Below are 26,257 nucleotides of genomic sequence, written 5' to 3' on the forward strand. Positions count from 1 at the left end.
GCACACCTCGAAGAGATACGCCATGTTCTGTCCCAGCTGTCCAGAGCAGGAGCGAAGCTCTCTGTCACCAAAGGGCAGTGGTGTCGCACCAAAGTTGAATACGTTGGACTGTGCGTCGGGCCAGATGGCATTGAACCCCAGTCAGGGAGGGTGCGGGCTATCCAAGATATCAAAGCCCCATCCAACGTACCCGAACTCAGGAGCTTCTTAGGGGTCTGCAACTACTCCCGACAGTTCATTGAGGACTACGCGGACATAGCACGACCGCTCACCGAGCTCCTCCGGAAGGATAAACCCTTCCAGTGGAGTGACCCTCAAGAACTCGCGTTCAAGAGCATGAAGCAGAAGCTCTGCTCCGCTCCCTGCCTCGCGTATCCCGACAAAGACAAACCGTTCTTCTTGGAGGCTAGTTTCTCCACCCACTGCCTGAGCGCTGCACTGTCACAGCAGCATGACAAAGATCGCCGTGTCGTAGCATACGCCAGTCGGCCCCTCAGTGCTGTGGAGTTTAAATTTTCAGACTGCGAAAAAGCCCTGCTGGCCACGGTCTGGGCCGTTGAACACTTTCGCAGTTACATTGGTGGCCAGAAGGTGGTGATAGAGACCAATCATCAACCGGTCTCGTTCTTGAACAGCCAGAGGCTGAGAGAGGGAAGAGTTTCGAACAGTCGCATCGCAGCTTGGATGATGGCACTACAGGGCTACGACGTCGAGGTGAAGTACGCCCAGAACCACAAGATGGTGCTTGGCCGAGGGCTGGCGGAATGCCAGCATTGCGACTGCGAGAATAGTCCAGATCAAACCGAACTAACAACCGTACCTGCTCTCCCCTCCGACCACCACTACTATGACGAGAACGTCTGCAAAGACCTCCCCACCGCTTACATAGATGGATGCTCATTCCATCATGAATGCAAAGTGCAAGCCGGTGTCGGTATCGTATGGGCGAACGGCCCTATACAAGGGAAATACCAACACCGACTCGGGGCTAAGACTAGCCAATATGCGGAGGTAGCAGCCGTGCTCATCGTCCTGCAACAAGCTGCCCGTGAGAACATCAAGCGGTTAGTCCTCTGCTCTGATTCAAATTATGCCAGGCATAGCTTCGTCTCACGCTTTCCCTCGTGGAAGGTGCAGGACATGAAAAATGCAAGGGGCAAGGAAGTGAAACACTCCGAACTCTTCCTAGCATGCGATCGACTCGTAACCGAACAGGGAATGTGCGTCTATTGGAAGAAGGTGAAGGGACATTCTCAAGTCCCAGGACCTGACAAAGTCGGTAACGATGAGGCAGATGGCCTCGCCAAAGCGGGAGCCGTAGACGGCCCCCTTTGGGAATTCCAGCCGCCATGGCTTCCCGAGACGCCACGCCATGACGTAACCGCGATTACTCGCCGACAGGCTAGAGCAGGTCAAACTGACGCAGTACCCCAAGCAGGAACAGTGCAACTCGGCCGACTGCCCCAGGATGCCGACCTGGTGTCTATGCAGGAAAGGGACCCCGTGATCCACCAAATCCGTAAGTTCCTTGCGGACCCCGTGGCGTCCCCAATTTCCCCACAAGAGTTGCAACAGTCCCGAGACTTAAATCACCTTCACAATCTCAAAAACGGCTTAAAACTCGAGAAAGGACTCCTGGTGTACACACCACGCAACCAGGGACCTCCCCGGTGGGTCGTGCCCACAGATCATAGGGGGGTCATGTTGCAGTACGCTCACGACAGCCCGTGCGGGGGCCATAGGAACGCTCAGGCGACCTACCAGACACTCCAACAGATTGTCTATTGGCCCTTCATGATTCAGGACGTTACCGAGTATGTTAAAGGGTGCTTGATTTGCTGCCAATTCCGACCAGCCCAACCGTTGAACCGCGCCCCACTGCAAAGCAAAGGCATCTCATTCCCCTGGTCTAATCTCCAGATAGACAGGGTCGGACCGGTGCCGAAATCAGCTCGAGGTAATAAGTACCTCCTGACCGTCACTTGCGCGTTCACGAAGTGGGTGGAATGCTTGCCCGCCCCAAACGAAACCGCAGAGACCACCGCTCTCCTTCTTATGAACCATGTGTTCAGCCGTTGGGGCTTGCCCCTATCCATTGATTCCGACCGAGGTACTCATTTCACCGCAGAGGTCATGAGAGTGTTGTGGGAGATGCTCGGAGTCGAGGCAAAATTCCACATCGCGTATCATCCTCAGTCTTCCGGTCAGGTCGAACGCGCCAACCAAACCATCGTGAGCATGCTTCGCAAGTATGTGAGTCACCATGGCAAAGATTGGGACATCAAACTCCCTCTGGTGCTGATGGCCATTCGGTCCACTCCTCACCGCACCACCGGAGTCACCCCGTTCGAAATGATGACTGGCCGTGAAATGGTTCTTCCCTTACACCTCCTCTACCGACCAGAGGACCTAAGCGTTGCCACTGCGTACACCGCACACCAGTACGTCACCGACTTGCAACGCCACTTGCAGGCCACGTTTGCGTGGGCCCAGGAACACCTCGAAAAGAGTGCGAAAGGACAGAAAGCTTACTACGACAGAAAGGCGACACACCGTGAGTACGAAGTAGGCGACAGAGTCCTATACTTCAATTTCACCAAACCGGTAGGAGTAGCCAGAAAATTCTTACCCCGTTGGTCCGGCCCTTTCGAAATCGTCGGTAAACTGTCCCCCGTCGCCTACCGCATCAAAACTTCGAAGCCCAGCCAGGCGCCTTCGTATAGATGGGTCCATAGCAACCAAATAAAGCTTTTTGAGCAGTCCACACTCCATAGGGGGGTGGACAAACAATAAGTTATAGCCTGCCCAACTTAGTTGCATGCCTCTCAATCCATAAGCGTGCATCTATAAGTAACCACCCTCGTTATCACTCAAATCGGAATAACAAACTCCTGTATGTTGCAGAATGGCCCCTCTCTGGATCCTCGGTATCTTCCTAGTCCTGCAGACCACATTGGCCGGTAACATAGTGGAACCAGGTCCGCCGAGTGGCATTGTTCTCCAAGATGCCCCAGGACTGCTCCTCACCAATTGCCGCGTCCATACCCAGCGCGTGTACACCCGCCTCGATCCTTGGGACGTGTACCGTAAGCATTTTAGATCGCCCACACAAACAAACCTCGAAACCGGGCCTGACTCCGAGATTGGGTCCAACATCGAACACGCCAAGCGTACCACAGTTCACATGCTCGAACAGTTACAGAAGTTCATAGTCACTGAGGAGGAACTCAGCGGCAAAACACGCCCTAAACGGTTCCTCGGAGGACTACTTACTGCTGCATCCGCCATTGGCTCTCTGTTCTCAATGGGCCTCTCTGCCGTTAACACCGTTAGCCTAACCGCGGTCAAACGAGAAATGAACATTCTTAAGGAAGAAATGCCAGAAATCCAGGGTAGGCTACTAACTCAACAGGAGGAGCTGCAGGGCCTGGGCAAAACCCTGCAGGGAACCATACTAACCGTTAACATGCATTCTACATTAATCAAGAACACAGTACATGCCGTAGACAGGCTAGCGACAGTCATGAGAAGCGAAGTCAAGTACGTCCGAGTAATCCGAGACCTAATGCAGGACCTGATGAGAGAAGTAAGTAGCTCTCTCAGCACCCTGAGTGGAGGTAAAATCCCACCATATTTGATACCCCTCAGCATGGTTGACAGCATACTCCGATCTACTACCACGACTAACGTTTACTCATCACAGATTCATCTGGCTTATAGTCTTGGCAGTGCTATCCCCATTTTTGTGAACCCTCAAAATCTAGAAATAGGCTTCATCCTCAATCTCCCCGTTATTGAACGGCAAAACATATACAGAATCAAATCTGTCCTTAATGTAGGTTTCTGGAACAACGACGTACACGTACGTTTGCAGACACCTTCCACCATAGCCTATCACGATGACAACCCCTCTATCTACCTCGTCCCTAACTTAGACATGTGCATCTCTACCAAAGATATCCACTGGGTCTGCCCCAGCAATCCCTTTATCCGAGACACCACAGACCGTCTCTGTGGATTGACAAAAGTCCCCGAGCAGAAGTGTGCAGGCAAATTGTCTATTAAAGATGAAGGAATAGGAACTAGAGTAGAAAGAGCTGGTAATCGGTGGCTAATCAACACTCCCCAAACTGAGATTCTGGTATCATATGATCAACATAACACTGCCACTAGAATGAAGATCCCTAACGAAACCTCTCTCCTAAGTGTCCCACTAGGAGCCACTGTTCACGTGGGTGACATCACCCTCCATCACCTTAGCGCTGACCAGTATGAGACCGAGATAGAAATGCCCGATGCCTTCCCAGGTCACGAACTTGAGATAAACTCCACCCTCCAAGCACAACTACTGCTGGAAGGGACCAAAACCGTGCAATTCGATCTTAAGCCCACTGGCATCGCTACCACTTTCTTGAATAACCGCGCAAACCCTTCGTCCGATCAAGGATCTTTAATAAGCCGAATTGCGCTGGGATTTCTAGCTAGCGGTTGGGTTATCACAGTCTTCATAGCCATCACTCTACACAGGTACATACTGACACTACACCGCAAACTGGACAAAACGATCTACGCACCTGAGAAATTAGATCGTGGCATTGTCCGATTCTCCATCAGGCCTAAGGCCTCCACTAACTTTCTTGAAGAGTAGGCTTGCTAACACGCTAACTAACCCCTCTTTTCCATTTTCCTTTATGGAGTTTTGGTTATTTTTGTTTGCTGTGTGAAATATTGTATGTAGAAGGTAGTTAAGTAGCCATAGTGTAATTGTTTTCATGTCCAAGTGCCTATGCTTTCACGCCCAAGTGCCTATGCATCTTATGGACTGTATGAAATGAATTGAACTGTTGAACTGTGTCTGAAAGACTTTTCACAGAAAGGACCCTTGGAACTACCTCATTGTGGAACTACCTCATTGTGGAACTACCTCATTGTGGATTACTAGGGACCGTGGGTCGCAGACTAAACACCATGTGCCCATAGGGTATCACTCCTTTCAGCGCCTATGGCCAAGGGGGGAATGTTGGTAACTCGCCAGCGCCCCCTATAACGATCCCACAATTTCCTTGCGCGCTCCACCCGGATGTGACGTGAAGTGGAACTGCTTTAACTGTATCGAGAGCGCCTCGATTCGCTCTCTCATGTTCTGACTACTGGAGTGGTCGGACGGACTGTAGGCACGCTCGCCTACAGTGTTGAGACTAACCGCTATTGTCTGAGAACAGCCTGTTCAAATTAGTTTCGGCCGAACTTTTGAACGACCCGCTAAGTTTCAGCGATATAGTGGTTTCGATTCTAAACCTTTGCAAAGTTTAACTACAGTTAAGTAGTTTTCCACGCTAAGAGGCATTTGCGGACAGCTTCGCTCCTCTCAGCCTTTTTCTCGTCGACGCATCACCGGAGGTTTCTCCTGAAGCACCGTGGGCCAGCTAGGCCTTCATCTCCCTGCTTCGTTAGCCGCGGTTGGACGCAGCGCGCCGCTAACCTCCTCTCCTCGGACCGCGACCCTCAGCGCGGACATCGGAGAAAGAACTTCCATCGCATTGAGTAGGCACTTGGGCAAATTTTTAATTTGTAGCTTATTCAGATGGTTGTTAGGGTCATGTTTAAGCTTTGAGCTATTTAGCATACCCGCTCAGACACGGAAGGTGTTTGTTTGTTTGTTTGTTTTTATTGTTTGTTTTATTGTTTGTTTTGTTCTGTTTTTTTTCTTTGAACTTGTTAGACAGGGTATCTTGCATGATATCTTTCCTTAACTCCATTGCTAGCTTCCCTATCTGATTAGCAGCGCAGCGACAAGTTTGTTATTTTAAGCTCCGAGGCTAGACCGCTACAAGGCCTAGTTCTCTCCATCCAACACATATACACACTCTCTCACACTCTTTCTCTCTCTCTCTCTCTCGCGTTGAGTTCTTTGCCTAGATAGTCTGTTGGAAATTGTTGTTAAGTGCAGTGTTTGGATCCAGCTGTAGCGTGGTCAGATTCTCCTTAGCAACTTATTGCTAGCTGGTAGGCTTGTGTTCTCGACTAGGCCTGCAGGCGCCATTTTTCCGACGCCATTTTGATACCTTCCTCATTGAGTTACCTGTGATACGACACCTAGGCACTGACCGCCATTTTGTTTAAGCATTGCCAGAGTGGCTAGCATTAGCATCTGCCCACAGATACACACACAAAGCACACATTAGCCACAGAGCTAATCCTTTGTTCTATTTAGCTAACATTCCTTTGTTTTAGCTAACATTCCTTTGTTTTAGCTAACGACAAGCTAGGTCACACACACACGCATCGGCTTGCCCTAGCCTCACACACACGCACACACAAGGGATTCTTTTCTTTTTTTTTTCCTTCTCTCTTTCTCTCTCTCTTTCCCTCAAATTTATAGTCCAGGTGTAATTGTTCCATTGTTTTGTCTTGTTATTACCTTTGCTGACATTGAATGTATTTTGAGTTTATTATTATTAGTGAGTAGTAGACAAATAAAAGCTAATAAAATTGAATTGCATTTTACTTGTTCCTGTTGTTTATTCACAAGGTCAACTATTTAGAACTCCTTTTTCCTTCAGAATTTAGCTTTTGTATACAACTGGGTTTCCCATCTAATACAGAGCTACCATTAATCTTGAGTGTAACCATTCACGGTGAGTATTAAGATTAATAATTTAAGATTTTATGAGACTGATCTTTATTTATAAATTGATTAATTTAATTATCAATTATCACATAATTTATAATTTAATTAATCCCAATTCAACCTACACATTGCTTTGGTGTTCTGAATTGAAACAGAAAATGTTCACAGTATTTCTGATTTGTAAAAGTACAAATTAATGCAGGATTGCAGTGGAATTTCTTTCCCTCTTTCCTTTTGCATTTTGTATAAATTCACTTTGGCACTGTATTAATTGATATGCTTGTGTGTTTTCCACTCGGTACTGTTAGACATCGGACATTGTGTCTCACCGAAAGACAGCAGCACTGAGGGGCCTGCCTATTTTTGTTCGGGACGACATCGCTAAATTCTTCTTGAAGTGTTTGGTGAGTAATAGCAAGTTTATTTCTATAGCACATTTCCTACACAGGTAATTCAATGTGCTTTTTTTAAACTTCCATAAGCTGAATGGCAAGGGTCAGTAGCATGTTACTGAAATTTAGGTTGGAATAAGAAGAAATGCATTTTGTCTTTCAGTTTTCTTTAACACTCGATCATGTTTGTTCCTTCTCTTCAGGACACTGACCCTGAAGAACGAGTGCTCAGAGGTGTGTCTGTTGCCATCCTCACTGTCCTCGAAGACAATGATGCTGCCATTTCACCAAATGTGCGAGACATGGCTATTGTGTTGGAAGGGGCCATTGTGCTCCATGACCTACCAGACCTCAGTACTGCCTTTGCATCCCTCTTTGGCCTTCTGTAACATTGATTATCCAAAGGAGATGAGGTATACCTTTGAAGCACTTCAGACTATCTTTTTCTGAGCTTGGCTCTCGATGCTCACAGCGCATAAGGGGTCTCAAAACAAAGCTATTGCTGTGAGCTAGTCATTTTAAGCATGCAGATCTCTGCCTCTGAAACAAAGATTCATGAAACTTTTGGAGATGTCATCTGCCAGTTCACAAGAGGTGCATATACCGTGTTTCCACTGTTCATGTTTGTTGCTGGTGCTCAAGTAAAACTTGGGTGTATGCACTATCTTGCGTGTCCAGTCATTTTAAACATGCAACTCCAGTTTGCCTGTGAAATATAAATTTTGGTATTGTTGGATGTCAGTTAACAAGAGGCAGTGGCGGTTTATAATTTTTTATTCTTGAAATATTCTAAAAATGCACGTGTTGTGTGACACAATCCAAATTCAAGACGTTTTTGTATGCGTTTGTCTCAATCATTTTACATTTGTAAGAGGCACATAACCAGTGTTTTGCCTGTTCAAGTTTGCTACTAAAATATAGATGAAAGTCTTCTGGATTTACCCGGAAATCCGGATATTTGACAAAACTCTTGAAAATCTCCGGTTTCCCGAATGGAGAAACTTATTTTTTGGATTTTTCACGTTCCTAGACGCAGCGTAATACTTCACATCGTCCTTGCATGGGCACAGTCCTTAAATAGCCCAAACACAGTTCATTGATTAAAGACAGATGTTCTTTGATAACAGCGTGTGTGCCGGAGCTCGTTAGCACGCCTTCAGGTGCACATGCTAAGGCGCGCGTAGGACTGACACCGTTCTGCCCAACACAATCGCACTCGAAAGCATGTTCACACTGCCAGTGTAGCTGCAGTCTTTTTAGTTGCGAATTACAAGTATTTCCTCTTGTGTGAATAATTCGCCATGTCAAAACAAGCAAAACTTTCCTCCTTCTTTTGACATGAAGAGAGGTCAGCAATTTATTGTATTTTTTTTTTTTCCCATCAAAGTTGCATTTTGTGGCTTCGAAGCTAAGTTGTAGTGCCATTTCTAGAACACATCATCAAGAAAACGTGGAAGAAACAGCAATAATGGAAGAGCCGGTTTCTAAGCTGCCTAAAACTAGCAATGGTAATTTATTTTTTGTGACATAATGTACTGTCTGTGATGACCTGGCGACTTGTCCAGGGTGTACCCCGCCTTTCGCCCATAGTCAGCTGGGATAGGCTCCAGCTTGCCTGCGACCCATTAGAAGGATAAAGCGGCTAGAGATAATGAGATGAGATAATGTACTGTTTTGGGATTTTGCTGACTTTACTTTCAACTGTCTGATATTTTTCAAAGTAATGAACTGTGTAGCAGGAAAATCACTGCGTTTTCTAAATGCACTCCTGAAAATTACTCATTAACTCGGGGAATTAAATTTGATATTTTTGACATGTTAATCATTAATGTACATGAAAGAAAAAGGCTTAAAAGTTATCACTTGTTTTCGTGAAAATAAGTACTAAAATGCACTAGAATGCAGGGTTTTGTGTGTTATGTTATTAAAATTTTTTCGGGGGACGTTGCCCCCCCAATCTTAGTTTGACTTTCAAAAGTTCAGGATTTTTTTCTTTGCTCCACTTTCATCTCTACTAAAATTTCAATGTATGTGCAATTTTAAACTTGTCTAGTTCATTGTGATTAGTGCTCATTTACAACTTCAAGATACACTTGGACAGGCAATTATTTTATGTATGCATGTCCTGTTCACCACGATGTTTACCAAGAGGAATAAACATGGTGTCGGCTAACTTGATGCTTTGTGCTCTTCATTTTATTTCAATATTAATTTATTTATTACAGCAACATGCATTTTTATCGATTTATAAGGAATATTTCTATCTCACTGAATCAAGAATTGTGTGTTTATTCAGCAGGAATTTCTGTATGAAGATAGAAATCCATGTTATTGAAGCAAGAATTTCATGGTTAGCCTCTCAAGATTATCAAAATTATGTGAACAAGAAAATCCAAGTCTGCAGAACTCGTCTAAACTTGAAAACTAATAAAAGTCAACGACAGTAGTCAAAAGTTGAGACAATTCAAAAATCTATTGCATCATGTTGCCTTGATAATTTGAGTTTTCTCAACATTTTTGTTTTTACAGTGTAGTGAGGAGGATAATTAGCCTAGTAAACTAGACCCACCCGCCTAGCGGCCAAAAATATTTTTTGCCTGCAAGTGGGTCTAGCCTCGCACCATATCAACAAAAACACCTCGGGCATCAAATCGTGCCCGCCAATCACAACGCAAGGTTTTTGTTTGGATTCTTTGGGCGGGCTTTTGCAGGAGTGACGACAAAGCTGCACGACGCTGGAGAAAGCACAACAGGAAAGATGGATACGGCTAATGAACAGCGCGCGTTTGACTCCGCTTTGGAATCAGTTTTAGAAGAATTAGACTTGGAGTTTTCGTTAAAACATGAGCAGGAAGAGGCTCTCCGCTCATTCCTTTTCAAGAAGGACGTTTTCGCTGTTTTGACGACCGGCTATGGCAAAAGTCTGATCTACAGCTGGCTCCGCTCGTAGCCAAAAGGATGGGGCTAGTTTGTGCAGTACGAAGAATTAATAAACAGCTTTGAAACATTACTTTTTGATTGTTTCTTATTTTCCCGTTATTTTAAATTTAAGGGAAATTATTTCACCAAACACCACTAAATAAAAATAAAAACTCTCAAAAACAGTTTAAGCAAACCCTTGAAAAACACTTGAAAAAAATAAGAGTGTATTTTAAGTATGTGGTACAGACTCCAAACTTTTGATCATTATCTCCAAACTTCTTAATATCTAGAACCTGTTTATTAATTAATACGCGTTTTGAAAAATTATTTATTTCAAGGTCTCCCCCACTGCTTTCTGTCGCTCTGACTACGTCATAGTCACTGTTGCGCTGATTGGTCAGAGCGTTGGCCTATACGCACAGAGACAGTTTGAAAGACAGCGGGTTGTTCCACCCCCACCCTTTGGAAATGTCTACGAGCGAGGCCGGACTAAATATTCACATTTAGTCTGGCTTGCCAGGCTAGAGGATAATGAGAGACACTATAAGACTTCCTTTTAGCTGGAGAGATCTACAGATGAAAATAAGTCTGATGATGCAGTGGTGTAATGACGATCTGTACATTTTAATATGAGAGGAAACAGAAACCTCACTGTACCTGCATACTGCTGAATCCTCTTCAGTTCTGTGGGAACTAATTACAACAAAACATCACTTTCATTAGAGTTCAGATGGTTTTATTGCAGGATTTGAATCAAATAAAGCTAAAAATGAACAAATATTATTATAGACTTGTGCCAAGAAAACACATCAAATAAAAGTTTCTCACCTGCTTCCTTTAACTTGTCATCGAGTGTTTTAGTGAGTTTCTCATTCAGAGTCTGCTGAAGCTGAGACAGAGCTGTCCTCACAGTGTCCCCACTCAGATCAGTGTTAATACTGATCTCAGTCCAGTTCTTGGTGTGTGGAGGGCTGCACATGGAGGAGTAAATCTACAGTAGAGCAGGAGAGAGGAGAAATCCCTCAGCATGGTGAGTGTTGTTCTGTGATGTTCTGCATTGCCAGTGAGCAGAGAGAGGAACACTGACCTGTAGGAGGTGGAGATGCTCCTCAGTGTGTGAGAGCTGCTCCAGCTCAGTGTCTCTCCTCTTTAGCACAGTGATTTCCTGCTCCAGCTCTTTAATGAGTCCTTCAGCCTGCCTCTCTGCTGCTTTCTGCTTCTCCTCCATCACCTCGAGCAGCTCAGCCTGACTTCTCTCAATGGAGCGAATCAGAGCAGTGAAGACTTCAACACTGTCTGCTTTCTCTTTCTCTGTGCTTCTCTAAAGGAGCAACACATTTTCACTTTCTTTACGTCACACTGAATAATGAACTAATATTTACTGCAGATTGTTAATTTCTACAGATTCAAGCAAACAATACACAAACTATTTTCCACACACTTTGCTGAGCTCGACTGAGTGTTTGATCTCTTGGATCTTCTTCAGTCGGCCCTGAATCATCTGCTGCACATCTGTCTGTGTTTTCCCCAGCTGAGTCTGATGACAGAGAGAAGATAAATAATTGATATTTTTAATACTTTTGTACCTTTTTTGTCCTGGAATTTGATCTCAGAAATTTCCAATCTGATCTACCACTGGATAAATTAATGTGTATTTTCTATAATAATGTCTAAAGTTTGTTAATCAGTGTTTCTCACCTTCCTCTCTCCGCTCTCCTCCTCTATAGGAACAGTGTTGTGATTCTTGTGGTCTGTCTCAGTGCAGAACTGACACACACACGTCTGATCATCTCTACAGAACAGCTCCAGCGGTCTCTCATGTTTCTGGCATATGTAGTCCTCCAGGTTCTCCACAGGGTTTATTAATTTGTGTTTCTTAAAGCTTGAAACAAGATTATGAGGCTCTAAATGAGTTTTACAGAAAGTTGCACGACAATCCAGACAGGATTTCAGAGCATTCAGCTTCTCTCCAGTGCAGGCATCACAAAGAACCTCAGGTTTGTCAGGACCACGTTTCTTCTTGAAGTGATCTGCAACCTCTCTCAGTGTTGTATTAATCTTCAGTTCAGGTTTCTTGGTGAATTTCTCTTTACATAATGGACAGTGACAGTGTTGACTCTTCTCCCAGCACTGTGTAAGGCAGCTCTTACAGAAGTTGTGTCCACATGGAGTGGTGAGTGGATCAGTGAACACATCCAGACAGATCGAACACAGCAACTGCTCTTCAGACAGGTGACTGCTGGAGTCACCAGAAACTAGGGTTGATAGAAAATAACGTTACACATTGTTTATAAATAGTGTAGAAATACTGGAATTTGTTCCAACCTTGTCTCTACATGGTACACTGCGTCTGTAGTGTAGGTGTGAAAATCAAACACCAGAATTTCTCCATAATTTTTCTGGACTGATCCCAAAACGTCCCGGGTTTCAGTAATTACCTGAGCTGAGCAGTAACGGCGGAGTACTCCATATGGACAAACCAGAGAATGAGTGTAGCAGCTGTCTGATTTCTAAACTGGATATCGCTGCCATCTCGCCCTTACATGGAAGAAGTGAATGAACGGAGAACTGAACAAACAACTGAAAGTCAGATTGTTTTGAAACAATCGGCCACAAGACCAGCCTTCAAGAAGCGAGAACACAGATGGGTAAGCTGCGACTCTCATTTGGATATAAAAACACATTGTTTACCTGCATTTTAGATTAATACATGTAACTTTTATTGTGTGTTTAAGTTACCAGTATAAGATTATTTAATTTGCTTCAGAATGTGATTGTCTCAGTTCATCTGATTATTTAATTAGCCTTTTACATTTTATCAGTGAAAATGCATGCATGTACACGTACTGTATGTTGCATAAGTTATAACACCTGTTTTAACGAGAGTCAACCCACAATCAGTGAAGTCAAATCAGTCTTTGAGCAAGTCGGAAACGGTATTTCTTACTTTCACCATAAATTTTTATTTATATGACTTTGGTCTATAGCTGTTAGAGTTGGGTGATAAATCGATTTTTATTGATTAATTCGAATTTACAATTAAGGATGATGTATTTTTTATGAAAAACGGTTTTCTCTCAGTTTTAACTTCGGCCACCGATGCTCCCCTCTGCGCATGTGCAGAATGGATCGGGCACTGACACTATAGAGGATGTGCAGTCACGTGACCTGCACGTGTGTACTCCGCCCACTCCGCCACATTGGATGGCATCAGGATAGTTTACCTTGCGCGAGCGTAATGGATCCAGGCAGTAATCCCCAAGAAAATTCAGAAAATACCCCATCTACATCGCACGATTACTTGTCTAAGTTTGTTCAGCATCTTGAAGGTGATGTGAAGCAGCGTTACGTGGAAAAGTGTTCCAGGTTGGGGATTGCAGATCCGTACAACTTGCCGCAATCCTTGTTCAGGGAAATTCGGAGCTGCGGTGCTGGCGATTTGCCCGATCTGGCCTACCACGACATTTACAATTTTCTTGTTAATCGTGAATCGTGTTACACTGGCAAAGCCCTCAAAGCTTACAAGAGCCTGGAAGCTTATAAATATTTTGTTGCGGGATGGGTATCTCAACTACACCTCTGGAAGGTACCGAAGAAGAATGTCTACTTGATAACCTCATGGGTAAGTGGCATTAAGACGTTTATCATAAAGAGACTATGCAGGATGTTTTATCTTAAGAATGTTCGAAATTTAAACTCAGTTCCAGATAATGACAGGGTTGTAAATATGTATGTTTTTGTCTGAAAAACAGTAAATCAAAAAGCTGCGCACATTTGCGCAGTTTCCGTGAAAACGTGGGCAGCTTTCTGATTTACTGTTTTCTTCTCATACTTCCTATTTTTCATGGACTGTAATGACATTTGCTCATTTAGTAATTTTAATACAGAATTTACTCTGATGAAATTATTCAGACACTCCAACGCCCCCCCTAAAAAAAAAATTCGGGTCTGCGCGGTGAAAAAGGCGCATCCGCCATTTGCATCCCTGTTTAAACTCCTAGGTTAACTGACTTTAACCGGCTAATGAGGCTCAGTGGTCGGTCAAGATTTTTTTTAGTTTTCGCCATCCCTACTATGGATTGGCCTTTCAAAGGCATCTCATCTCATCTCATTATCTCTAGCCGCTTTATCCTGTTCTACAGGGTCGCAGGCAAGCTGGAGCCTATCCCAGCTGACTACGGGCGAAAGGCGGGGTACACCCTGGACAAGTCGCCAGGTCATCACAGGGCTGACACATAGACACAGACAACCATTCACACTCACATTCACACCTACGGTCAATTTAGAGTCACCAGTTAACCTAACCTGCATGTCTTTGGACTGTGGGGGAAACCGGAGCACCCGGAGGAAACCCACGCGGACACGGGGAGAACATGCAAACTCCACACAGAAAGGCCCTCGCCGGCCCCGGGGCTCGAACCCAGGACCTTCTTGCTGTGAGGCGACAGCGCTAACCACTACACCACCGTGCCGCCCCTTTCAAAGGCATATATGAGCCAAAAAGATAAAACATTGTCATAGACTAGGCCAGGGTAGTAGGGCTAGGCATAGCCATTTTAAACGTTAGAGACTGTCTAGTTTCTAAGTATGCAGTTATCATTCAATCCGAAAATCAACTTAACAGATGTACTAGGAGTATTGAATTAGAAGATTACACCTACCTGATATGAAGTATTCACTACAAATTCGGCTGGTAGAACTGGGGTTCCAGTTTTCTCTTCGCACAGCGGACACCCATTTTGCGCGTCTCTCCGCATCTGCGGGGACTCTATAAAATAACAGGCCCTCCTTTTGGCCCTGCCTATTGGTACAACCAAATGCTGAACAAGATATAACCATTCTCGAAAGATCTACTCCCACACACTTGATAATTAGAACAGGTTCGTCTAAGGTCTATGCGCGACCTTGCCATCCAAAATGACGGATAACGAATATCACGTGACCTCGTGATGTCACGTGCACGCTCTCTATAGACCTCCTCCCACGTGCTTGCCATAGACACACACAAACAACATGGCAGCGATTGGGGGAAAGCCGCAACTTGTGCCCAAGAAAGGAGTAACTTCCTCCGTGATCTGGAAATGGTTCGGTTTTGCGGCGTCGGACGCAGACCAAACAAGTCCTCGTTGTAAGGTGTGTTTGAAAACAGTTGCTTCCAAAGGAAGCAGCACGACGAATTTATTCCAACCCCTTAAACAGAAGCCTGCAGCGGAGCGGGAGAGTGCTGCTCCCAGCGGAATGAACACAGCCGCAGCACGAGCGCACCATCCACAGCAAAGCAAGCAGCCGTCCCGGACACATTTTCCAACTGTGTGCGTTATGATAAGAATGGGGCGCGGTGGAAGCAATCACAGATGTTATCGCGATGTTTATTGCAAAAGACATGGTGCCCATACATACAGTGGAAAAGCCGGGATTTTTTTCCCCTATTTTGTCAGTTTTACCGAAAAGGACACAATTTTATTTATTTATTTACATATTTTTTGAGGGGACATTTATTTATTTATTTATTTTAAGTTTGAGGGTGCATTGTATCAGTGCCAGTTTGAAACTAAGCTATGTTGGAGAAAGCTTTCTAAAAGTTACTGTATGTTCTCACTGTTTACAATGGCATGGTCTGCCATCTCATCTATACAAGCTTGTTTTTGGCTTCGTTTTGGTTTCTGGTTGCACTTTAACCCCAAAGGGGAAATTTAAGTGAAAACAAAATAAAGATAAAACTTGTTTTGAACCATTTCTTTGTCATCTGTAGTTTGATTTTTAGTAGGGGGGGAAAAATCGAATAAATCGGATTTTTTTGTGAAAAAAATCAGTGGTTTTTTTTTTTTTTTTAGGCCATATCACCCAGCTCTAATAGCTGTCAAAGGCCTCGGCCTTAAAACTGGTTCCTGCTGTGACGTCACGCACTCAGGGCTGGCTGGCTCAGCGGGGCAGCTCGAATACCAACTTTGCAGTTGATTTTAACTCTCAAAAATATATATATATTTTTTTTATTCCCATTTATGAAACATACAAAAGTCAAGGATGGAGATACTATCCACTCAGAAATTTATTTAAAAATAAAGGATCTGCGTATCTGCTTTAAAAAGGTTAATTCTACCTTTTAAAGGTGGAGTATGAGATTTTTTTCAGGAGTATTTTTTACCATATTGCTTGAAAAGCTCCTCACACCCATGTTGCAAGCAGTACAATAGAAGGTTTGACCCAAAACCGAAATATTTTAATCCAGTCTACAGTGTAAAATAAAGGAAAAACGCCATCCAATCCTATCGAGGTACCACCTCAAAATGATTGGATACTGACACGTCAATCAGACTGAAGCCTGAGCAGCCCGGCCCTTCTGTGTGTGAGTGTGTGTGTGTGAGAGAGCGAGCAGAGTGTCAGACAGAGCGCAGGATTTTCTCAGTGCGCTGACTCCAAATAACGGGGATTTACACGAAAACGGAAGGAGATATTCACAAAATTCTTTCACAGTGAGTGCCACAAGGATCTCCTGAACACACTGATCTAATTCTTTTGTCTGTAGTGTAAAAAATGAGGTCACTAGAGCGAGTTAAAAACGAGTGACTTTTCTGCCAAGTTTTATAATGGGAGTCTATGGGGCTGCGCGCCTGCCCTCTCCTCACTTTCAGGCTTCTCATTCAAAAACTGCAAGTCCTATCGTGTAGATAGACACATTGTGTGAATCAGGACAAGTGTGGCTACTACTTTTGAGAAAATTGTGTGTGGAGTGAAAATTGGGGCTGAAAACACAGTTTAAATGAGAAAGTTTGAGCTATTTTTCCAAGCTCTCTACACTCTGCTCCACTGGTGTGTAACGCAATAGACACCCATTATAAAGGCTGATTTTCTCAAGGCCAATTTATGCTAACAACCCAGTCCTCGCAGATAGCGTCGCAGACAGTGTCTGCGTAGCCCCCCCACCTTCGCAGACGCTCTGCGCGCACCTCCCAAAAATTGTGACCACCGCAGAAGCCTCACAGACAGCGTCGCAGACAAGAGGGCTCCGATTGGTCCACTCTACATCCGCTGTACACGCACTTCCGCTTCCCTGCTTTCCCGGTTTGTTTTGTTTTCACGACCGTCATTTTTAAAAACACGAGCAAAGATGGAGCAGCACGAAGAGCGGTTGATCGAGGAAGTGAGGAAGTACGTACATCTATACGACGCCAGTTCTAGTCATTATAAGTAACTGGAGGATAAACACTCCACTAACCACACCCACCAACTACTCCTAGTGACTTCGCGACTTCACGCCCCCTTGCGTTGTGGCGGTGAATAACATCGCGCACGCCTGTTACTCCCTGCTCAACGATAAATTACAACTATCTGCGAAAGCCTTGTCGCAAGAGCATGCAGAGGCCTTCAGGCTTTTTAAGGGGGGGGAGGGGTGGAGACGCGGGGGGTGGGAGCATGGCGAGGGCGGGCGTGTTTCTTTTTAAAATATGGCTTGCAGGAACCGTTATTCCAAAATCTCATACCCCACCTTTAAATGAATCTTCTTGCTTAAGATCTTTAATTAATGGGAGAAAATTGTCTTTTTACAGCTGTGACTTATCTCCACTGATACAGCAACTGAGGTGTTTAATATTCCTTGTCTGGAATTTAAATTGTTTTCCAAATTAATTCTGGATATAACCTCATTCATTTTATAACCTGATAAATTAAACTTCTGTCATTTCAATTACAAATGGACTAGATCTCATTTCATTATCTCTAGCCGCTTTATCCTGTTCTACAGGGTTGCAGGCAAGCTGGAGCCAATTCCAGCTGACTACGGGTTAGGTTAACTGGTGACTCTAAATCAGGGATGTCCAAACTGATCCATAAAGGGCCGTGTGGCTGCAGGTTTTCATTCCAGCCATGCAGCAGCACACCTGATTTGGCTTATTCAATCAACTGACACACCCACCCTTTAATCAAGGGTGGGTGTGGCTGCAAGTATTTGACTGTGTGAAGACAGTTCAGTTGATTGAATGAGCCAAGTCAGGTGTGCTGCTGCATGGCTGGAATGAAAACCTGCAGCCACACGGCCCTTTATGGATCAGTTTGGACACCCCTGCTCTAAATTGACCATAGGTGTGAATGGTTGTCTGTGTCAGCCCTGTGATGACCTGGACTAGACGTATTTACATTATTTATAAAGTAATAAATCATCAGCAAATAAACTGTTTGTATTACTTCTTACTAATTGTAATGCTACTTATTTGTTCTGTCTAATTTTTTCGGCTGAAGGTTAAACTGCTAATGTAGATATGGAGGGTGATTGAGGGTATCCTTGACCTGTGCCTCTACTCAAGGGAAAGGCTTCAGAAAGAATTCCAGTTGTATACTTGTGCCTTTGGAGATTTGGAGATTATCATATTAATAATTTTCACCGAGTCGTCATAAACCTAGAGCACTTTTTAAACAGATAAAACTGTTCAAGTCTATCAAAAGCTTTTTCTGCATCAACCACCATTCGTCTTCAATCCTTCTTATACTTCTTTGCATCCTTTATTCAAGATAAACATGTTTTTTGTATCAGTTTTTAAATCTCTATTTTGTATAAATTCAGTTTGATTGTGATGGATAATATTTGGTAAAACCTGTGTGAGTCTGTTATAACTTTAGTCAATTATTTATTTTATTTTTTTTTAAATCACAGTTGATTAAAAGTTCTGAAGTCAGAAGGGCTATCACTGTCTCTGCCTGGCTTTGGTGTTACAGAAATAGTTCATAGGTACATTGTTTGTGGAAGCATATGATTTTGTTTTTCACAGAATTTGCAACTTCTATCAACAAAGGGGTAGTGTTTGACCAAAAAGCTGAATAAAATTATATTGTTAGACCATCCAGTCCTTGAGCTTTCTTTCAAGGAAATTTTTTAATATCAGATTTAATTGCTGTCCAGATAATGTCTTTGAGTTTTTCTTTTTGCTCTGATGATAAGCATTTCAAATTCAGTGATTTTAGAAAGAGGAGAGGGTCATATTCTTTTATTTCTGATGTAAAAAAAGTTTCTCATAATATTATTTAAATGCTTTTGTTAATGATCTGATTATTTCTGTACACTAAATCTAATGTTTTATGTTTCAGAGATACGGATTGTCTCTAGCACCTTCTTAACGATTGAGGTTAAATATTTCATTCAAAACCATTCACACTCGCATTCACACCTACGGTCAATTTTAGAGTCACCAGTTAGCCTAACCTGCATGTCTTTGGACTGTGGGGGAAACCAGAGCACCCGGAGGAAACCCACACGGACACGGGGAGAACATGCAAACTCCACACAGAAAGGCCCTCGCCGGCCACGGGGCTCGAACCCGGACCTTCTTGCTGTGAGGCGACAGCGCTAACCACTACACCACCGTGCCGTCTTCTTAACAATTGAGGTTAAATATTTAAATGAGTTATTGCAAAAAATGTAATGAAGTTACAGTTAGTTATGAAGTTAGACTTGGGTCGCAGGTCATTTGCTTTCTTAAGTAAGACATTTTCCAGTTAAGTTGTCCAGAATACCAATGTTTTTACGACTGATCTTGTGGGTCCCCCATTTACACTGGTCTGGATAAATAAATCAATGACTTTTAATATGCTTCGAAAATTCAGTATCCATAAAATAAATGTATTTATTTTCAGACTTTATTAATTGTGAATGAAAGTGTCAGATTTTGGGGAGTATTTCATGATGCTCATTTTCATGGTTTATTTCATGTCAGTTTTTTATGGCTTTCATACCACCATTTAGATAAACAGATAGGTGGCAAGCAACATATTTAGAGTCACATTTAATTATTTATGATCATTTAATTATTTATAATCTTTCAAAAATACATTTATTTATTCCCGATTCTAGTTCAGTATAATTTATTTTGTCACTTTTAACTGCAGATCTAATTACTGAAGCAATTCATTATCTCATCTCATTATCTCTAGCCGCTTTATCCTGTTCTACAGGGTTGCAGGCAAGCTGGAGCCTATCCCAGCTGACTACGGGCGAAAGGCGGGGTACACCCTGGACAAGTCGCCAGGTCATCACAGGGCTGACACATAGACAGAGACAACCATTCACACTCACATTCACACCTACGCTCAATTTAGAGTCACCAGTTAACCTAACCTGCATGTCTTTGGACTGTGGGGGAAACCGGAGCACCCGGAGGAAACCCACACGGACATGGGGAGAACATGCAAACTCCACACAGAAAGGCCCTCGCCGGCCACGGGGCTCGACCCCGGACCTTCTTGCTGTGAGGCGACAGCGCTAACCACTACACCACCGTGCAACCCACAATTCATTATATCGTTGAATATTTGAATAAAGTCAGAAAATTTCTCCATAATGGCACATTCAGTGTCAATAAATGGCTTATGTTTGTGGTTTATTACACACAGCTTATTTTTATATGAAAAGAGTGGCATAAAGTTAACAAAAGATAATTAAACATTAATTGTGATCATTTACTTTCACTATTCATTTCATTTAGTGACAGTCCTTCATTAAATGATGTACTGCATGGTGTATGCGCTACAAGTCCATAACCACAAAATATCATCTATGAGCTGTATAACTTACATGATGAATCTGGTCCATCCATGCTTCTCCTTCTTCTGTCTTTTGCTGGTGATGAAGATTCAGCCATTTTCTTCCTCCTGTGTTTTGAACCTTTTCAGTCAGAAATCACATCATTCAGTTCACACATGTAACAGTATGAGGTGTTACTGATTAGTCTGTTTGACTCCACAGGCCTGTCTGCAGTGTTAAACCTCAGCAATGACACTGGAAGCATTTAGACTGTGATATAAACACACGTAAACATTCTCATCTTCATTAGATTGTAATAAACACAGGATTTCACTGATCATTCTCACAGCTCTCAGCTCAGGAACTGGATCATTCACAGTTTCTCACTCACTGATATGTTTCTATAAGTGTTTATGTTTCACCCAGTGATCACCTCTGGACTTCCAACACACACACACACACACACACACACACACACACACGCAGTATAAAGTATAATTGTATTTTAACTTGTATTTCAGTGTTCATGCTGGAATCAGTTTAGTTTTGAGCAGTTAATAAAACACAGCAACCTTTAAACCTGTTTTTCAGCTTTGTTGTCTCGGTTGATCACTGATCATTAAAGACAGTTTTTAAACTAAACTCAGTAAAAACACTTATAGTCAGCTTGTATTTCAGTGTCAGTGTTTCAGCAGTGTGTTAGAGACTCTGTCTCTGTCTGACATTGTTAACATGTACAGTTTATCCTGATAAATCACACACTGACAAAACCTCTGAACTATAAAACATTCACTGAAGAACATACCTTTATTTTACTCGCCTCTTTTCAGGGAGTGAGAATTGTCTGTGCTTATATTTCAGAGTCGGTGAAAATCCTGCAGTTAATTTCAGAAATTAATGTGAAAATAAGGGTTTCTTCTCGATGTGAGCTGTAACTGCTTTCACTTTGACTTTAATCCCTTCCTTGTTCCCTTTGTAGGGGTTGATAAAGGGGCGGTTCCTCAAATGATCACAGTGCAGTTTGTCTCCACCTCCCTGACTTCACCTCTGCTCATGTGGATTTATACAGTCATTCAAACTGCACATGAAATAACAATAATGTGGTTTATTTCTCCTGCAGATTATCGTGATTATCGGAGAAGATCGTGGGCCACGTCATTTCATCTTTGTCCCAGCAGATGGCAGCATTTGGCACAAATAGAGACTTCATTCATTCATGATCACATGCTGCAATTATTTTATTCCTGATTAACACTTATTTTGGTCATGCTGTATTTTTAAGGAACATTTTTAGTTCTAAATAAAACAAGAATAATGTTTGTATTTTTGTTGAAAGGAGAAACTCATGTTTGTTCAGTTTTATCCACACAGACATCAGCAGCTGCTTTTAACAAATTTTATTGATCATTTTAATATCAGTGTGAACTGTAAATGATCTTTATTAATATTTGAATTGTAATGAAGTTCCACAATCATACAATTAAATGAAATGTGTGATTGTCAGTTATGTATCTGTTTTTTTAAAAGCTTATTTTATATCTGTACTTGAAAAAAAAAACCCAAAGAGACTCTTCACTTTGAAGTTTCAGTACAGATGGATTATGATCCATCCATCCATTATCTGTAACCGCTTATTCTGTCCTACAGGGTCGCGGGCAAGCTGGAGCCTATCCCAGCTGACTATGGGTGAGAGTCGGGGTACACCCTGGGCAAGTCGCCAGGCCATCACAGGGCTGATACATAGAGACACACAACCATTCACACTCACGGTCAATTTAGAGCCACCAGTTAGCCTAACCTGCATGTCTTTGGACTGTGGGGGAAACCGGAGCACCCGGAGGAAACCTACACAGACACAGGGAGAACATGCAAACTCTGCACAGAACCCCCCCCCAGCAGCCACTGGGCTCGAACCCAGGACCTTCTTGCTGTGAGGTGACAGTGCTAACCACTACACCACTGTCACCCCTGGATAATGATCCAAGTATTAAAACTAATCCTTTCATTTATAAGCATTTCAGTCTGTCCAATTACTTTTGAGCCTGTTCAAATGGAGCAAATGTGTAAAAATGTCTTTAATTCCTAAATGTTTGTGATGTTTTTGTTAAAATCCTTGAATTAAAGGTGATATGTGGAAGAATTTTCTGCTTCATTTTTATTTCACTGAGATTTCTGAAACATTACAGAGAAATAAACATTGTACTGTCGTATAACCCTGTGACTTTAAACAAATAAATGTATTTGATCTGATTTGTGAGGATTCTGTTAAGGCTGATTTTCATTTCTGGATCAAATCCACACCGGAAGTTCGACCTCGACGCTTCCGCAGTGTGAAGCTTTTATACTTCATGTAAGTTGTGTGTCTCCTCTAGGGGGCGCTGTCACATGAAATACACCACTATTTACTGATTTTTTTTTTTTTTTTATTGAGGCAGGAAATGTACAATAATATATGGCAAGCGCAAAAAGAGCACACAATGTTAACTGAACAAAAATAAAAAAACACAACTAAGGGGTCATTTCTAACAAGTTTAAGACATTAATAATATTCAGTAATTTCTGCTCTGTTTTATTTTTCATAAATTTTAATGATTTGTAATATGATAGTTCTCTCAAAGAAAATCAAGATTTGTTTTTTAATATATTTACATTTATGAATATAACATTTGTCCAGAATAACTAAAATATTTAAGAGAAATTCAGTCTCTTGATCCTCCATTATTATTCCAAATGTAACCTCATTTCTGATAAATTGTGTAAGAAAAGAGATTTTTGCTTCGAACCAATCATACGTCACACCAAAAAGGTATCGTTATACAGACAGAAGAAAAAATCGTGATCCATGCTTTCTATTTCATTGTCACAGAATGTGCAATTATTTTGATCAAAGTTGAATCTTTGTCTTAGGAGTTCACCTGAGGGATATATATTATGAACAAACTTAAAATGAAGCTCTTTAGTTTTTGAAGGTAAAGTCAAGTCAAGTTTATTTGTATAGCGCTTTTAACAATAAACGTTGTTGCAAAGCATCTTTACAGAATTTGAATGACTTTAAACATGAGCTAATTTTATCCCTAATCCATCCCCAATGAGCAAGCCTGTGGCGACGGTGGCAAGGGAAAACTCCCTCAGACGGTATGAGGAAGAAACCTCGAGAAGAACCAGACTCAAAAGAGAACCCATCCTCATTTGGGCAACAACAGACAACATGACTAGAACATTAACAGTTTTTACATGAAGTCAGTTTCGTTGATGTTATAAATCTTCATTGATGGAAACTTGAGTGCAAAACTGTTCATGACAACTGCAGTCCTAAAGTTAGCAAATCAACTGTAGTCCTCAGCCATAAAAGCATTACTGTAAGTGTCCAGAGCGTCTTCCAAGTGTGACTTTCAACTGTCCATATGGGGCTGTCCTCTGCAGGAGTGATGTGATGAGACTCCAACCAGACGTAGGGCATCAGGATGGATCAGACAGGTCTGAGGAGCAAAAGAGGTCAGCATCTTGATCTCAGGATTGACATGTAACTCAGAGGGACAGATGGGGGGGTAGAGAAAACACAGGTTGTTGGGTATGCCCAATGTCACCTGAATAAGTAGGAACAGTATACATTTTGTGCTGAGTACAAGCAGGGACTCCGACAAAACTATCTATGACAGCATAACTAAAAGGGGAGAGCCAGAAGGTAACACAGACATGAGGGAGCCCCGGGACATAAAGCAGCCAGCCACTACACCATCAACAAACTCGAGTGAGCAAGCCAGTGGGGGACTGACAGCATCCATACATCCCAGTTTAGCAAAACTCTCCATGTCTGAGGACCCTCCAGATCTACACCTTTACCTCATAAACACCATTAACAAAAGGCTTGACTAAACAGATATGTTTTCAGTCTAGACTTAAATGTTGAGACTGTGTCTGATTCCAGAACACTACTTGGAAGGCTGTTCCATAACTGTGGGGCTTTGTAAGAAAATGTTCTGCCCCCTGATGTAGCCTTCACTATACGAGGTACCAGCAGATAGCCTGCACCTTTTGATCTAAGTAGATGCGGCGGGTCATAGAGGAGCAGAAGTTCAGTCAGGTACTGTGGCACGAGACCATTCAGTGCTTTAAAGGTCAATAAGACGGGGTGATGTGGTCATATGGTTAAGACGGGGTGATGTGGTCATATTTTCTAGTTCTAGTAAGGACTCTTGCTGCTTGGAGCTCTTGGAGCTTGTTTATGCACTTATTAGAACATCCAGACAGTAAGCCATTACAGTAATCCAACCTGGAGGGAACAAAAGCATGAACTAGTTTTTCTGCTTCGTGAAGTGGCATTAAATTTTTTATCTTAGCAATATTTCTGAGATGAAAGAAAGCTATCTGGGTAATGTTATCGATGTGTTCTCAGTGTGTAAAACCTACTTCTAGCTTCATGTGGTCCTACACTGTAAAAAATTTAACTTGCAAAATTGTTGAGTGAAAAAAGGATTCTAAGTTGAATGAACAAATTTCCCTTCTAATTGTTCAAGTAACTAAAAAAAAATTGTTGAGACGCCTTTCCTTCGCCACAAGTTCATAGGAATTGGAAAATTAAGTTAAGTGAACTTATATATTCAAGTGCTGATTGACGCCCCTTAACCAATGCCACTGCGCATGCGCACTTCACAAGTTCGAAAGTTTCAATGGTCAGGTGGAGTGAGAAGTCCGTGGAAACTGACACGAGACATTGTATAGGAGTATAGACTAAGCTTTCCTCAACAGAGGCCAGGGAATTCCCTCCTTGTATGTCGGTATTTGTTTCTGTTTGTGTAATAATAGGCAAAGTGAAGTAGAACTTAAGTGTTGAGAGGTTTGTGTTAACTAAAAAATGTAATTCACACTAAATCATTGTAAAAAAAAATAGTCAAGCCAACTTAAAAATGTAACGCAACCTGCTGCCAAAGGATTTTGAGTAAACTCAACTTAGAACCATGATGTGCCAGCTTGCTCTTCTAAGTTAATTGGCATTATTATTTCAATTTATTTCAACGAAACAATTTGTTGGACTGAACTTCTAAAGGCAAGTCAAGTCAACTCAACATAAAATACTCTTCTATGTGAACTTGAAAGAACATTTTGGGGTGTCGTGGCTCAGGTGCCATATATCATAAATCCGGGGACCTGGGTTTGATTCTGACCCGAGGTCATTTCCCGATCCCTCCCCGTCTTTCTCCCACTCATTTCCTGTCTCTACACTGTCCTATCCAATAAAGGTGGAAAAAGCCCCCAAAAAATAATAATTTAGGATAACTTAATGTTTTTTGTGCCAACTTGCTTTTCCAAGTTAATTGGAATGATTATTTCAATTTATTTCAACATCACAATTTGAATGCACTGAACTTGCTAAATAAAGTAAGGTCAACATAAAATACTCATCTGTGTCGACTTGAAAGAGCAAGTCAGCACAACTATTTGGCCCGGAGTTGAGTTTACTCAAAATCCTTTGGCAGCAGGTTGCGTTACATTTTTAAGTCGGCTTGACTAATTTTTTGTTACAGTGTAATACAAGTAATTCAGTCTTGTCCGAGTTAAGCAGAAGGAAGTTAATAAGCATCCAGTGTCTAATGTCCTTTACACATTCCTCAAGTTTATAAAGCTGGTGTCTCTCATTTGGTTTTGCAGAAACATACAACTGTGTGTCATCAGCATAACAGTGGAAACTAATGTAATGTTTACGAATAATATCACCCAAAGGTAAGATATATAAAGAAAAAAAATCAGTGGACTCAAGACAGAACCTTGCGGAACACCAAACTTTACCTCAGTATGTCTAGA

At 42.4% G+C, this 26,257-nt stretch overlaps 1 protein-coding gene across 1 annotated transcript in view; it reads right to left on the reverse strand.

The window, feature by feature from the left end:
• The window catches only part of LOC132894109 (E3 ubiquitin-protein ligase TRIM21-like), a 36,016-nt gene extending 14,602 nt beyond the window's left edge, over nt 1-21,414 (reverse strand). The window contains exons 1-7 of the mRNA XM_060933458.1: nt 21,261-21,414; nt 20,507-20,596; nt 11,644-12,200; nt 11,387-11,482; nt 11,033-11,266; nt 10,774-10,936; nt 10,603-10,638 (exon numbers count right to left, since the gene is read on the reverse strand). Coding sequence (XP_060789441.1) covers nt 10,603-10,638; nt 10,774-10,936; nt 11,033-11,266; nt 11,387-11,482; nt 11,644-12,200; nt 20,507-20,573 — 1,153 coding nt within the window. The 5' untranslated portion in view covers nt 20,574-20,596; nt 21,261-21,414. The remainder of the gene's footprint in view (nt 1-10,602; nt 10,639-10,773; nt 10,937-11,032; nt 11,267-11,386; nt 11,483-11,643; nt 12,201-20,506; nt 20,597-21,260) is intronic.
• Nucleotides 21,415-26,257: the final 4,843 nt, after the last annotated feature.

Source organism: Neoarius graeffei, chromosome 1, assembly GCF_027579695.1.
Source record: "Neoarius graeffei isolate fNeoGra1 chromosome 1, fNeoGra1.pri, whole genome shotgun sequence".
In the NCBI taxonomy this organism is placed as follows: Eukaryota; Metazoa; Chordata; class Actinopteri; order Siluriformes; family Ariidae; genus Neoarius; species Neoarius graeffei.